General features: G+C 37.7%; 2 protein-coding genes, 2 long non-coding RNA genes and 1 pseudogene across 8 annotated transcripts in view; 3 read left to right on the top strand and 2 right to left on the bottom strand.

Moving 5' to 3' along the window:
* Nucleotides 1–11,514, top strand: part of LOC105115260 (GABA transporter 1-like) — a 16,304-nt gene extending 4,790 nt beyond the window's left edge. The window contains exons 2-8 of one of the 2 annotated variants that reach the window (XM_011012101.1): nucleotides 289–519; nucleotides 628–725; nucleotides 816–1,002; nucleotides 1,083–1,213; nucleotides 1,315–1,548; nucleotides 1,870–2,297; nucleotides 11,426–11,514. In XM_011012101.1, coding sequence (XP_011010403.1) covers nucleotides 289–519; nucleotides 628–725; nucleotides 816–1,002; nucleotides 1,083–1,213; nucleotides 1,315–1,548; nucleotides 1,870–2,250 — 1,262 coding nt within the window. In that variant the 3' untranslated portion in view covers nucleotides 2,251–2,297; nucleotides 11,426–11,514. Of the gene's footprint in view, nucleotides 1–288; nucleotides 520–627; nucleotides 726–815; nucleotides 1,003–1,082; nucleotides 1,214–1,314; nucleotides 1,549–1,869; nucleotides 2,313–11,425 lie in introns of those variants that run through there. The other variant, XM_011012102.1, reaches the window with a different exon arrangement.
* LOC105115262 (uncharacterized) lies at nucleotides 5,198–6,510 on the bottom strand. 4 transcript variants are annotated; one of them, XR_840305.1, is made up of 2 exons: nucleotides 6,339–6,510; nucleotides 5,198–6,208 (listed from the first exon to the last, which is right to left on the bottom strand). It is a non-coding gene; the product is annotated as an uncharacterized LOC105115262 (long non-coding RNA). The 4 variants fall into 4 exon arrangements; XR_840308.1 differs by having other exon boundaries at nucleotides 5,198–6,201; XR_840306.1 differs by having other exon boundaries at nucleotides 5,198–6,198.
* LOC105115263 (uncharacterized) lies at nucleotides 6,760–8,673 on the bottom strand. Its single transcript, XR_840309.1, has 4 exons — nucleotides 8,334–8,673; nucleotides 7,809–7,860; nucleotides 7,608–7,707; nucleotides 6,760–7,010 (listed from the first exon to the last, which is right to left on the bottom strand). It is a non-coding gene; the product is annotated as an uncharacterized LOC105115263 (long non-coding RNA).
* LOC105115264 (GABA transporter 1-like) lies at nucleotides 8,973–11,494 on the top strand (annotated as a pseudogene).
* An 813-nt stretch (nucleotides 11,515–12,327) lies between the features above and the next one.
* On the top strand, nucleotides 12,328–14,611 carry LOC105115259 (GABA transporter 1-like). The gene is made up of 7 exons (XM_011012100.1): nucleotides 12,328–12,525; nucleotides 12,616–12,846; nucleotides 13,000–13,097; nucleotides 13,298–13,484; nucleotides 13,558–13,688; nucleotides 13,809–14,042; nucleotides 14,116–14,611. The coding sequence occupies exons 1-7, from the start codon at nucleotides 12,411–12,413 to the stop codon at nucleotides 14,494–14,496; spliced, it is 1,377 nt and encodes a 458-aa protein (XP_011010402.1). The 5' UTR covers nucleotides 12,328–12,410; the 3' UTR covers nucleotides 14,497–14,611.
* The last annotated feature ends 345 nt before the right edge of the window (nucleotides 14,612–14,956 follow it).

Below are 14,956 nucleotides of genomic sequence, written 5' to 3'. Positions count from 1 at the left end.
TCTCTCTCTCTGTGTTTCTCTCTATCTCGTGGTGCTCATCAGCTATCAATGGCACTCTCTATTTATAGCTGATGTGGGAGACAAGTTTCTTCTTTAGTCAACAATGGTGGACAACAATTTCTTTGGTTAGGCACCCACCATGCAACCACCATTGACTTTAGCCATGTCTAACATGGCTGCCACCAACTATGTTGTGTCCACACCCAACAGTAACAGTAAAACACTGGTACTTTGAGTGACTAAATGCTTAGAATATGATATGGCAAATTAATTTTTGTGTTGTGGTAGGTTCATGGCTGCACTGTGGATACCATTTGACAACATCAATTGTGGCTCCGGCTCTTCTTAGTCTTCCCTACGCCCTGTCCTTGATGGGTTGGTTTCCTGGTGTTTTATGCCTGACACTGGCAGCTCTGATAACATTCTATTCCTATAATCTTCTTTCATTAGTTCTTGAGCACCATGCTCAGATAGGGAGGCGTCAGCTCAGGTTCAGGGTCATGGCTGAAGATATATTAGGTATGTAAACAGTATAAGGTTAACTTGTCTCTACAGGCTTAATATTAAGATTCATGTATTGCAGCAAAAAATGATTTTTGTAACGATCAATTCATGGTCTTCTTATAGGACCAGCATGGGGGAGATACTTTGTTGGTCCGATTCAGTTTGGTGTATGCTATGGTGCAGTTATTGCTTGCATTCTTCTTGGGGGGCAGAGTCTCAAGGTCAGTTTACAGTAGTGGTTTAGCTAATAAAGGATTGACAAGAGAAAGTTATGATGGTTGGTTTTCTGGTGTATTTCCCCTTCTTGGCAGTTCATTTACTTGCTCTCTACTCCAAAGGGAAGCATGCAGCTGTACGAATTTGTTAGTATTTTTGGCATCCTGATGCTAATCCTGGCTCAGATTCCATCCTTCCACTCCCTACGGCATATCAACCTTGTCTCTCTAGTCCTTGCCCTTGCTTACAGTGCTTGTACCACGGCTGGTTCTGTTCATATAGGTAAGAGGAAAAAAGAAAGGAATACATAAAAATCCTTCAAGGATATTTTGTCCTTGATCCATGTTCTATATCCCTTGCAGGAAACTCTAAGAACGCGCCTCCAAAAGACTATTCTATCATTGGAGCTATGCAGAATCGAGTCTTTGGAGCCTTCAATGCTATTTCAATCATTGCTACAACCTACGGAAATGGAATTATTCCTGAAATACAGGTTTTCTTTGTTATACAAGGTTTGTTTATAGATTAGTAAAACGGCAGACATCGGTTCCTGGAAGGACTAATGTCCTCAATGTGTTCTCTTTCTGTTTGTAGGCAACTGTAGCACCTCCGGTCGAGGGGAAAATGTTCAAAGGTCTACTGGTCTGCTATGCTGTCATAATAATGACATTTTTCAGTGTTGCAATCTCTGGATATTGGGCATTTGGCAATCAGACTAAGGGAGTAATTTTAACTAATTTTATGGTTGACGAAAAGCCTTTACTTCCCACTTGGGTTCTCTTGATGATCAATGTTCTCACCCTCTTGCAAGTAGCAGCCGTCAGCGTGGTAAGATGTTCATTGCTGCTAGCTAGAAATGGCAGTCAGTGAAGGCCAGTCCTGTTTTGGATGATAATGTCATTAGACACCTGGGTTCTTCTTTGTCACACAGATTTCTAACGAAAAATCTTTATGTTTCTAAGCATTAACACATTCTCAGTTTAGCTACAAGAACAAAGTCAAACCGACTTCAACGCATTATACCTTCTTTGCAAAGCATTAATCCTTGCAATTACGCATAAGTGGCTTAGAACATTATTCACGGCGATTGCCGAAATCGTGAATTACACCTCGTGCAGTGATTTAATCAGAATGCTTCTGTTTGTGCAGGTTTACTTGCAGCCAACAAATGATGTGTTTGAACGGAAGTTTGCAGATGCAAAGTCTGATCAGTTCTCCATCCGCAATGTTGTGCCAAGGTTGGTTTCCCGGTCATTATCAGTAATCATAGCCACAGCTATTGCTGCAATGTTTCCTTTCTTCGGTGATATTAATGCAGTGATTGGAGCATTTGGATTCATTCCTCTAGACTTCATTTTGCCTGTGATATTCTACAATGTGACTTTCAAGCCATCCAAGAAGGGCTTGATGTTTTGGGGAAACGCATCAATTGCCATAATCTGTTCGGCAGTAGGAGTGTTGGGGGCAATATCCTCAATTCGGCAAATAATTCTCGATGCCAGCACGTATAGCTTGTTTGCTAATGTTTAACGGTTGCAAGTCGCAACTGTTATTTTTTCTCTTGTGCAAGAATCAACCAAGTTTAATGATTTTCCCGCGTGTTTGAAGGTATGCTTGCTTGAAAGTATGGTTGCTGTTGCTTTTCAAAATGCTTTTCATTTAGAAAAATATGTCAATAATATTTTTTTATTTTTGAAAAAATCATTTTTGAAATCAGCACATCAAAATGATTTGAAAACATCAAAAACATATTAATTCAAAACTATATAAAAAAGAAAATTTTCAAATTTTTTTAAAAACACTTTTGAAACACAGTGCCAAACAATATCTTACAACAAGAAAAAAAACATTAAACATGGTGCAAGATTAAACAAATTTGCATTGCGGCATCTCAAGTGAAAGCTGTTCGAATGAGAGCAGTAAGATTCAAATCCATCATTATTTAGTTATTAAGGCTCTTATGCCATATCAAACAACTAGTTAAACTCAAAAACTTAAATGTGAAAATTCAGGAGAACAAGCAACTCCAATAACCATTATTGAAATTCAGGCCTCATAAACTGTTTGGCCTCTGTGTTTCTCCGTAGTAACTACTTCCTCAGGTAGAATTACTAGAATAGTGTCTTCAATCTTCGTTCAGGCAAAGCAATGCTAGCAGATCTGTGAAGATCTAAACCCTCTCCGGACACATCAGTAGTGGATCTTTCCAAGTGAACATCGCTAACAAGAGGATGTCATAACTGTGCACATCGCCTTCTGTCAAAACGTCGCTTCCGAAGTCATACTCAACAACAGCATAAAAATATGGAGCTTCGAGCAACATGACAGCAATTTTTACAATAGACTTGTCAGAGAAATATTTTTTCCTGAACAATGAAAGACTAAATTAAGAATCAGAAGAATTATATTTACCTGGGGCTGCATAACCGAATGTTCCTCTTAATCCAATAAAGTTTGTTTGACCACCATTGTTGGGTTCTTGAAGAAATCTTGCCAGTCCGAAGTCACCTAGATGTGCTGTCATGTCTTGAAGCTGCCTCGTGTGTTTTCTTCCAGATCAACAAAACATATACACTAGAGAGCACCAAAGTAACACCAATAATTAATTTCAGCTTCGCTGTATGGGAGAATCTGCAGTTATTTGACTCATTAAATGACCACACGCAATGGTACCAGATGCCTTCTTTAGACGTCGTACCAATGGGATCTCTATAGTTTATTTATTTAAAAATATAATTCCTGTTAATCATTCAAGAATAAAAAAGTTAGAGCCATGATTGCATTAGACCAAGAAGATTTGATGTGGAAAAGGAAAGGCAAGAGCATCATAATTGGAGGTCAATTACCATAAAAACTATCTCAACATATATAGTTCTACGTTGAATATATTAAATAATTATATCGCATTAAGAGCCTGCCGACAGCTTAACTTACAGGCGATAGAATATTGGGAAAACATTATTAATTAAGAAACCATTGCCAGCAGATAAATTATACTAATTTCAACTCAATGGGAACTGTTACATTGGTTAGCTAATCTTGCAAGACAAGGCATCGTTTTCGGGCTTCTGCAGTCCAAATAAAGAAAAGAAAAACTCTAATATTGCAAGGAGGATATCTGTACGTGTGAAGGCTTTAATTTCTGGGTAAACCTTGGAAGATAAGAATAGAATGATTGTGAGATGGGAAGGAGGTGCGATGTCTAGCTCAAACGAACAGGGATCGATGAAATGAAAGAGAGCAGAAGGAAGAGATATAACCGAAGCTATATCATCAAGAAATTCATGTATATGTATATTTTTTAGGTTTTGGGTATGTGATATTGGTTGCTAAAACATCATTTTTATGTGCTAATATTTGTTTCTCATCATACCCCACTACTGCCTACCAACCACCCTCTCCCCAGAAGATACCATACCGTCCGTCAACATATCTGGTCCAACAGCTTGCTCTTCAAAATGTGAAGACCAACAGGAAATTCCAGCCTGCCCACCTCAAGCTCTCATCAGCATTTCTTTCTCAAAAATAAGAAAGAGAAAAACCTGTTTCCGCGCGCCTTTTCGAAACCTTATTAACTCTCTCTCTATATATATCAAATCTCAAATACATGAGAAGCTCCCATTGTATATTGTGTCATACAGTCATGGATCCTCATGCCGTTTTCTTTATTAAAGTCTTTCAAGTTAACCACGAGACTGGTCATTGACGTTATTCCGAATACTGGACCTCTAAATTACTTTTTCGAGTTATTAATTTAAATCCATAAAAAAATCCATTTTTATAGACTATTTACAATGAGATAAGGAATCCATTTAGCCTAAAGTTTCAGGTTCAAATCCCTTAATTGATTTATTGAAAAGTTGACAAACTAAGCTTGCTGGAGTTCCATAAGTTTCATTTACTATAGGAGCGCAGGGGCAACAATGGTATCCGAATGGGTAAGTTTTTTCAGGTAAAAAAATGATTTTGGTTTGGATTGTGATAAAATCCTAAAGTTTTGGTTTTCACAACATCTGAACTGAAATCCAATCCAAACCATATCAGATCTAAAACATGCACGTATACATTTATTTAGTATAAATACAAACTTGAAAAAGACGAAACAAGCTCAGAACATCAACATCTGCTCTGTGTATGACAAAACTCCTATGGTTTTTTTAGTTGTTACGAGTTATCCATGGGATACGCGGTCTTGAAATGTCATAAAATTTGCTTGATTTTTACACGACTACTGACTTGGTGACGGAGGCCAGTTAACGCCTGACTTGACCTTGTAGGATTGTTCCCTGCAACAAAAAAACTAAGAGAGAACAAAAACTTTGGTTAGCGTATGCATGTGGTAATAAACTCGAAATTGGTTTTGCATGTGACAAATGACATTAAATTTCTACCAAATTCCAACCTACCATCAACAATTTGCATTTAAAATCAGATAAAAGCATGATTGGCAAGCCAAAATAGTGTCGAAGGAGGGAGATAGGGCAAATATAATATCTTGAGTGTGAAAAACGATAGTGGTATATATTCTGGAGACAAAACTGTGACATCATTCTGTTAGGTAACCACCAAGAGAATGAAAGACAACTCAAAGAAACTAAAATGTTCACAAATTTTCACTAACACAGCCATTCTGGCTTGCTATACCATGCATGGAACCAGAAATAACTCAGGCTCTCATCTATATTATCTTCAAAACCACTGAGAGGATGTTGCACATTATAAATTATCACCATTTGCGAGACCCGTCCAGGATAGAAACTGGGTACTGACAATGCAATCGTTGCTTCTGGTGAAGACATTCTAGGACCTGTAAAGAATGGGGATGAAGTAATGATGAGCAAAAATTGAAGCTTCATGATTCCAACATGGATCATGTGAGATGCAAGTTTCTCATGGCATCAGGCAGTGCCTGCCCACATTGCTCAAGAATTTTGTTAAGTGGTCCAGCTATCGGTGCATCTTCTTTGGTTAAAAAGCTATGGGGGACGCCATTGATAGTGTGCCTGGCCATTCTTGTGAGGATTTGAACATAATTATCAATTGACTGAACAAAATTGGGTAAGATTACAGTTTCGTAGAAAGCTAAATCAGTAGTAGGATGTGCTCCACATTGATCACGGAGACCAGAGGTTTCCTTCTGACATTCATATCCAGGCTGAACAAAGCAAACAAAAATAAGTTATAAGAGCCCATGACTAGAAGAACTTTGTGCCGAAGAGCAACCTTAGAAGTGGTAGCAAACAGGATAAATCAGGTTACCCAATTCTGTTCCACGACCCCAATTTGAAGTTTAAGCCTAAAACCAGAATAGGAGAAGCTTAGCAGAAAATCAGCTTGGTTTTATAAGATAGTATTTATAACATGTGTCACCGTAGTAATTATTATTACATTATTCCATAATTGCCTGATTTCTAACATTTATATACTGTAGTACCATTCAAACTTTTGTCTACCTTCTATCCTCTAACATCCCATTTGCTGCTTGAGTCTCAAGATAAGAAACGTGTCAGCACCAAAATTTCAGTTAAAGATGAGAAAAATAATATGAAATGAAAAGGCACGCAGAAACAACACTACTGGAGAAAAGAATAGTTAACAGGCATAAATAAAGTACTGACCTGTTATCATCATCTGAAATATTGTGATTAGAGCCAGTAGAGACAGCATAACCATTGATTTTGAGCATCTTAACTAAATTGAAAGAGTTACTATCATTTCCAACTACATATAGCACCTTTAAGGGTTGAGAGGCGAGTTGGCTGTGAAAAGCATGATTCAAAACTTGGATTCCGTGTAAAAAAGTCACAAACATCAAGGACACTGCCAGTGAATACATTATCATACTATATTATTTCGCTATAGTTTATACAGTATAGACTTTGCGCAACTAGAACTTTAGGAAATGCTATAGCTTATGGTAATGGACTTTGAAGCACCTTGAGCCAGAATCTGGTTGCAGGTGTGATAACTTGCTCCATGTACAAATATTCACATAAAAAGTAGAAAGCAGATATCTAGATATTGAGATATAAACACCATTATAAGTCTTATTTCGTCAGAAGTGCACACATTTGTTGTTTGCACAACGCATGCACTTTGACTGGGAATAGACAGATTGAGAGAAAATCTAAAAGTGTTCCCAGGAGAAGATTCTGTAAAGCCAGAACGCAAGAACAACTAAGGAAATTGTTGAAAACCACAGGCCGGGGACAAACAGAAATAGATTGCCTAATGGCTTTAAGAGCATCAAGACAACCACCTTTATAAAGAGATTCCACTCCATCAACAACCTATCATATCACAAAATCAATAAAACAGGAATAAACAATAGATCCCAAAAATCTTTTTTAAGAGATTTATTTGAGCATAGAACACATAAGAAATCATCAAATTCCAAACAGCTGATCATCACAATGGCTCAAAACACAGAAAATGCAGCACACAGCACCCACTCAATGCACTTGATATGCATAGTTCCACCATATTTCATAATCCTTACTGGACAGGACTGCTATGCTACTTAACAGTACCCACTCAACACACTAGATATGCATAGTGCAATCATATTCCACCATCCTTACTAGACTGCTATGCTACTGTATTTTGTAATCCAATCAGACAGGTCCAAAGTTGCTAGAAATAAGGGGAGACAAGATAGTGACTCACGTCTATTATATGAAGGACCATCTGTAAACAACTTTCAGAAAACTTTGAGTCAATCACAGAAAATGTATCAATTCAAAGCAACGCAAGCTTTCAAGAGGAGAATTGTAATGTAATGTGTGTGCAAAATGTATGATTATTTCATCTGTAAAATCTAGAGATTAGAAACCATGACGATAAACTTAGAACAAAAGTTCTTGTAAAATAAAAGCTTAAAACATTACCAGAAAGGTGAACCCTGATAAATCCATAGCCTTCAGGGAAACAAGCTCCAAAAGTTTCTCAGGTGTGGACACAAGAAATTCAGGCTCGCAACTTGCCAAACTATATTGGAGGCGAGAACTTTTAGTGAGAACAGAAAAGCAGTCATTTTAATTTTTGTTATTTACACGAGCATTCATGCACACGAGGGAGAGAGAGTTTACCATTCCTGTCATTGAATGGATCATTTGGAGTAGGAAGGCTAAAACACATCCCCTGCCGATCATTTTTTAACACGCTGTAAGTTACACAAATGTTAATTAATATAAAATAATAACACACCAAGTTATTTCCCAAAAGAAAACCCAACAAGCTCATATTTTGCTTGGAAACAAGTCTTAGTTTTCTTAAGCACAACATCTGATATCTCAATCAAAAAACAACAGCAAATGCAAGTGCTTGCAATGCCCCATGATACACACATCAATCAAACAAACAAGCAAGCAAAACCTCCTTCTACCAATTCCTGATTCTGGTTCAAATTCATAAATCTCCTAACAAACAACACAAACCACTAAAATCAACAAAAAAAAGAAGAAGCAAAACCCACATCACAATTTCTCATCTTTGTCACTCTAAACCATTCAAAACATAAATAAATAAATAACTCAACTTTAATCTCAATAACTAATCAACAAAACCCAAATATACTTCAAAAAACAATGCACAAGTTCCCTTCCTTTACTTACCTGGCACATCCGACGTTTTCCTGACAGGCTGCGCTTTTTGGAAGCTATAATGGAAGCAACAAGAGCTGAAACATTTGAGTCCTCCTTTTGCATCTTCTTTCTTTTGTTTTGTTCTTCTTTTTGGTCACCGCATCTACTTCTACCATTTTTCCAAATTATTTACAACTTATTAGTCTCTTTATAATTTTATTTATTTATGCTTCGAAATTACCATGCTTTGCATGTATATTTACAGAGAAAGTGTGAGATGCTGTGTTTGTTTCCTTAAGCTGATTTCTGTAACTCAAGCCGGCGGGGTTTTAGTTCTGTCTGTTGAGGTTCTTGTGCGATGGTGTCTGAATTTGATGTTTCGCAGTTTCTTGAAATCTTGTTTTTAAAAATTTTATTTTATTTATTTAAAATTAATTTTTTTATATTTTTAAATTGTTTTAATGTATTTGTATTAAAAATAATTTTTTTTAAAATAAAAATATTATTTTAATATATTTTAAAATGAAAATATTTAAATTATAATAGGATCACTAAACTTAAAAAAAATGAATAAAATATTAAATTAAAAAATACCTTGGGCCAGCACTAGGCGGGTTCTTGTGCAACATTAACTATGATTGGGCCTTATGAACCCATCAGTTTTTATTGATCTATGGAAGTCCAAAACAGTTGGTCCACCTTACTAGGATCAAAGTCTTCAAAGTGATATAGAATCTTTCCGCGGTTGAAGTGACCGCTTGTCTTCAGGCCAGTAGATGTTGGCTTCTTTGTTTTTGTCCATATTTTGCGTTGATTAATGGGTCATCGTTAACAAGAAAAGAAAAGAAGAAGAAGAAGAAGATTCTATCCTTTTAGCCCGAGTACCGGAGATTCTATTTACCTAGCCTTAAGGATATAGAGATATGGGAACTCTACTTCCTACTTCCGTGGAATTATCTGAAATAGATAGCGAAGAAGGACCAATCTCTTCCGAGCAACTTGATGCTGGAGCCTTGTTTGTGCTGAAAGCAAGAGGTAACAGTAAAACACTGGTACTTTGAGTGACTAAATGCTTAGAATATGATATGGCAAATTAATTTTTGTGTTGTGGTAGGTTAATGGCTGCACTGTGGATACCATTTGACAACATCAATTGTGGCTCCGGCTCTTCTTAGTCTTCCCTACGCCCTGTCCTTGATGGGTTGGTTTCCTGGTGTTTTATGCCTGACACTGGCAGCTCTGATAACATTCTATTCCTATAATCTTCTTTCATTAGTTCTTGAGCACCATGCTCAGATAGGGAGGCGTCAGCTCAGGTTCAGGGTCATGGCTGAAGATATATTAGGTATGTAAACAGTATAAGGTTAACTTGTCTCTACAGGCTTAATATTAAGATTCATGTATTGCAGCAAAAATTGATTTTTGTAACGATCAATTCATGGTCTTCTTATAGGACCAGCATGGGGGAGATACTCTGTTGGTCCGATTCAGTTTGGTGTATGCTATGGTGCAGTTATTGCTTGCATTCTTCTTGGGGGGCAGAGTCTCAAGGTCAGTTTACAGTAGTGGTTTAGCTAATAAAGGATTGACAAGAGAAAGTTATGATGGTTGGTTTTCTGGTGTATTTCCCCTTCTTGGCAGTTCATTTACTTGCTCTCTACTCCAAAGGGAAGCATGCAGCTGTACGAATTTGTTAGTATTTTTGGCATCCTGATGCTAATCCTGGCTCAGATTCCATCCTTCCACTCCCTACGGCATATCAACCTTGTCTCTCTAGTCCTTGCTCTTGCTTACAGTGCTTGTACCACGGCTGGTTCTGTTCATATAGGTAAGAGGAAAAAAGAAAGGAATACATAAAAATCCTTCAAGGATATTTTGTCCTTGATCCATGTTCTATATCCCTTGCAGGAAACTCTAAGAACGCGCCTCCAAAAGACTATTCTATCATTGGAGCTATGCAGAATCGAGTCTTTGGAGCCTTCAATGCTATTTCAATCATTGCTACAACCTACGGAAATGGAATTATTCCTGAAATACAGGTTTTCTTTGTTATACAAGGTTTGTTTATAGATTAGTAAAACGGCAGACATCGGTTCCTGGAAGGACTATGTCCTCAATGTGTTCTCTTTCTGTTTGTAGGCAACTGTAGCACCTCCGGTCGAGGGGAAAATGTTCAAAGGTCTACTGGTCTGCTATGCTGTCATAATAATGACATTTTTCAGTGTTGCAATCTCTGGATATTGGGCATTTGGCAATCAGACTAAGGGAGTAATTTTAACTAATTTTATGGTTGACGAAAAGCCTTTACTTCCCACTTGGGTTCTCTTGATGATCAATGTTCTCACCCTCTTGCAAGTAGCAGCCGTCAGCGTGGTAAGATGTTCATTGCTGCTAGCTAGAAATGGCAGTCAGTGAAGGCCAGTCCTGTTTTGGATGATAATGTCATTAGACACCTGGGTTCTTCTTTGTCACACAGATTTCTAACGAAAAATCTTTATGTTTCTAAGCATTAACACATTCTCAGTTTAGCTACAAGAACAAAGTCAAACCGACTTCAACGCATTATACCTTCTTTGCAAAGCATTAATCCTTGCAATTACGCATAAGTGGCTTAGAACATTATTCACGGCGATTGCCGAAATCGTGAATTACACCTCGTGCAGTGATTTAATCAGAATGCTTCTGTTTGTGCAGGTTTACTTGCAGCCAACAAATGATGTGTTTGAACGGAAGTTTGCAGATGCAAAGTCTGATCAGTTCTCCATCCGCAATGTTGTGCCAAGGTTGGTTTCCCGGTCATTATCAGTAATCATAGCCACAGCTATTGCTGCAATGTTTCCTTTCTTCGGTGATATTAATGCAGTGATTGGAGCATTTGGATTCATTCCTCTAGACTTCATTTTGCCTGTGATATTCTACAATGTGACTTTCAAGCCATCCAAGAAGGGCTTGATGTTTTGGGGAAACGCATCAATTGCCATAATCTGTTCGGCAGTAGGAGTGTTGGGGGCAATATCCTCAATTCGGCAAATAATTCTCGATGCCAGCACGTATAGCTTGTTTGCTAATGTTTAACGGTTGCAAGTCGCAACTGTTATTTTTTCTCTTGTGCAAGAATCAACCAAGTTTAATGATCTTCCCTCTTTTACAACAAGAAAAGAAACATTAAACATGGTGCAAGATTAAACAAATTTGCCTCGCGGCATCTCAAGTGAAAGCTGTTCGAATTGAGAGCAGTAAGATTCAAATCCATCATTATTTAGTTATTAAGGCTCTTATGCCATATCAAACAACTAGTTAAACTCAAAAACTTAAATGTGAAAATTCAGGAGAACAAGCAACTCCAATAACCATTATTGAAATTCAGGCCTCGTATCTTAGCCATTTTCATAAAGTACATCACTGGATGACAATGATGCATCTTTTTTAGGAAATAAAGCATACATAAGCTATTTAGAATTTTTGACATTGAAGTATTTGCGTACTGAATTCAAACTTAGGCTTCAACTTTGACTGACGCTATCAAATTACACTGAAAGCAAACATTTACAAAAGACCAAGATTAGTTGAAGTTTCCATGATTTGGTTCTTACCTGGTTGAAGTTAGGCAAAGTTAATTATCTAGATGGTGGCCAAGTGGTAAAAACTTGGGATTAAGGGGTTTGTTATTTCTGTAGTCTCAGGTTCGAATCCTTGGTTGCTCATATAATGGCTATTGGAGACTTACATAGTCGTTAATTCCAGAACCCATAGGATTAGTCGTGGTGCGCGCAAGCTGGTCCGAACACTCACGTTAATCTGAAAAAAAAAAAACCTAAAACTAGCATCATTAAAAGTCAACTTTAGTATAACTCGAAGCCTTGACAAAAAGGGAAAGGTCACCGAACTATTTTGCTGGACTGAAAATACAGTGCCAAAATCTTTAAATTTATGATGGTGGAATCATAGCCGTCTTTAGCCGTCAAGGATGACCAGTCGAGTAGCTTGATTGACTGCTTTGCTGTCTTATCTGTTCATATCATTAATTCTTAGATATATAGCGTATACTTGGATCTCCAGTTGCGTAGATACTGTGCGCTGCTCTGGCTCAAAGCACACTAGAGACAGATGGCAACGGTGGTTCCAAACTCCATGAACATATCAAAAATAGATAAGGAAAAGGGGGTCATTGATTCTTCAACAGAACTTGATGCTGGAGCTTTGTTCGTCCTCCAATCAAGAGGTTAGTAGTTTACACATGATTCTGAGTAGAAACAAATTTCTTTTCAAGCAAACAGAAAACAGCTGTAAATTCTGTGTAAAATTGATGTAGGATCTTGGATACACTGTGGATTTCATTTGACAACATCAATCGTCGGTCCGGTGATCTTTAGCCTTCCCTTTGCTCTGGCCTTACTAGGCTGGGTACCTGGAGTTCTAATCATAACTCTTGCAGCTTTAGTGACTTTCTATGCATACAATCTTCTATCTGCTGTTTTGGAGCACCATGAAAAGCTTGGGAAACGGCAAATTCGATTCCGAGACATGGCTAGAGACATTCTAGGTGATTTTCTCCCACATTTAAGAAATGAATTCTTAATTTATTGGCAGTAACAAACTGCATGTGTTTCATTTTATGGCCAAAATAACCAAAAACAAATGGCATTCTTGAAGAACAACTAGTGAAAACTACTTGAAAGATGATTTAAAATGGCAGGACCTGGATGGGGCAAGTTTTTTGTGGGGCCACTTCAATTTTCAATATGCTATGGTGCTGTTATTGGCTGTACTCTTCTTGGAGGGCAGAGCCTGAAGGTTCGTGTTATATTTCTCACACTGAGATCTCAAAAGGAAAATCAAGAGATGGTTTTCAAAGATTGCATCCAATTGTTTTTCCAGATTTCTATTTCTGGAACACAAAAATTAGCAGGATAAAGAAGAGCTTACCATGCCTTAAAATTGAAGAAGTCTGCTGATTTATTTATTTGCATAACAGTTTGGTTTATTCCTTGCAGTTCATTTACTTGCTGCACAACTCAAATGGAACAATGCAGCTGTACCAGTTCATAATTATTTTTGGAGCTGCAACATTATTCTTGGCACAAATGCCATCTTTCCATTCTCTGAGGCATATTAACCTTTTCTCTTTGATCCTTTGTCTTGCTTACAGCGCCTGCGTCGCAGCAGGATCCATACATACTGGTTAGAAAAATCACTAGTCATTATCAGATTTTCCTCTTTACATACACTCATTTATACAATAATTGTTTATCAGGAAATTCCAAGAATGCACCTTCTAAGGACTATTCCATTAAAGGATCTCAAGAAAATCAGTTTTTCAGTGCTATTAATGCCATTTCGATCATCTCTACCACATATGCAAGTGGAATTATCCCTGAAATACAGGTTTGTTTCGACTAGCTTCGTATTAGTCGAACAGATTACAATACTCTAAATTTTCTCATCTCTTCAGCAAGGTGGTTAAAGAGGGGAATTTCAAACAGTTCAAAATCTTCTATTTTGCAGGCAACTATAGCCCCCCCAATCAAGGGCAAGATGTTCAAAGGTTTATGCATATGCTATGCTGTCATAGGTTGTACATATTTCAGTGTTGGCATTTCAGGTTATTGGGCATTTGGCAACCAAGCTCAACCAACAATTCTAGCCAGTTTTATGGGTGATGGCCAGCCACTGCTGCCTAGATGGTTTCTTCTGCTAACCAACATCTTCATTCTCATGCAAGTGACTGCTATCGCTCTGGTAAGTCCTATTCCCTACCATCTATAGCAGAGTTGCATCCTGTTTCACATGTAACATGGGCTAGCTATTGCAGATTTACTTGCAACCCACAAACGAAGTTTTCGAAAAATGGTTTGCGGACCCAAAGATGGATCAATTCTCCTTCCGCAATGTCATGCCAAGGTTGATTTTTCGATCATTGTCTGTTATAATCGCTACATTGTTGGCTACCATGCTACCTTTCTTTGGAGACATCATGGCATTGTTTGGAGCATTTGGATGCATTCCTTTGGATTTCATTTTGCCAATGGTCTTCTACAATGTCACTTTTAAGCCATCAAAGAAGGGCCTGGTTTTCTGGGGAAACACGTTGATAGCTGTAATGTCAACATTGTTGGCGGCAGTAGGAGCAGTAGCTTCTGTTAGACAAATAGTTCTCGATGCCAAGACTTATAGCTTGTTCGCTGACGTATAACATTAGCCATGGACGAGAATTACTGCAAGTTCATATAGTCTGTAAGCACCATGTCGATTACAAGTACTGCAATGCTTGCTGCTTTCTTTTAACGAACGGAGATTCTTGGACCAAACCCTTCCTGGCATTTTATTTCTCAAACTCATCCCAAACCCGAGCCGAGCCAAGTCTCAAAGGATGACAGTCAAACCAATTCTTTGTGACCGGCGGCAACCATGCATGTTTTATTTGGATTTTAGGAAAAGATACACGTCTAGACTTAAAAAGAAATTCTCGTATTTTTTCGTTAATTTTGAAACATGAGACGATGCCATAAATAACTAGTTTACTTGCATTGTGTGTGGGAGGCCTTGCATTTGCCGTGAGGGTTGTACCCTTCACAGCCCCGCATAAAACACGTAGTCTTTTTTTTTTTATCTTTTTTTTTAAAAAAATATTTTTAAAAATAATTAAAAAAAAA

Source organism: Populus euphratica, unplaced genomic scaffold (genome assembly GCF_000495115.2).
Source record: "Populus euphratica unplaced genomic scaffold, PopEup_1.0 scaffold672.1, whole genome shotgun sequence".
Taxonomy (NCBI): domain Eukaryota; kingdom Viridiplantae; phylum Streptophyta; class Magnoliopsida; order Malpighiales; family Salicaceae; genus Populus; species Populus euphratica.
This window is presented reverse-complemented; position numbering and strand designations above follow the sequence as displayed.

Bases quoted from the DNA above. Each gene is read 5' to 3' on its own strand.
- LOC105115259 (XM_011012100.1), top strand. From the start codon at position 12,411: ATGGCAACGGTGGTTCCAAACTCCATGAACATATCAAAAATAGATAAG. The intron at 13,689-13,808 runs GTTTGTTTCGAC...TCTATTTTGCAG, and splicing joins GAATTATCCCTGAAATACAG to GCAACTATAGCCCCCCCAAT. The intron at 14,043-14,115 runs GTAAGTCCTATT...TAGCTATTGCAG, and splicing joins AAGTGACTGCTATCGCTCTG to ATTTACTTGCAACCCACAAA.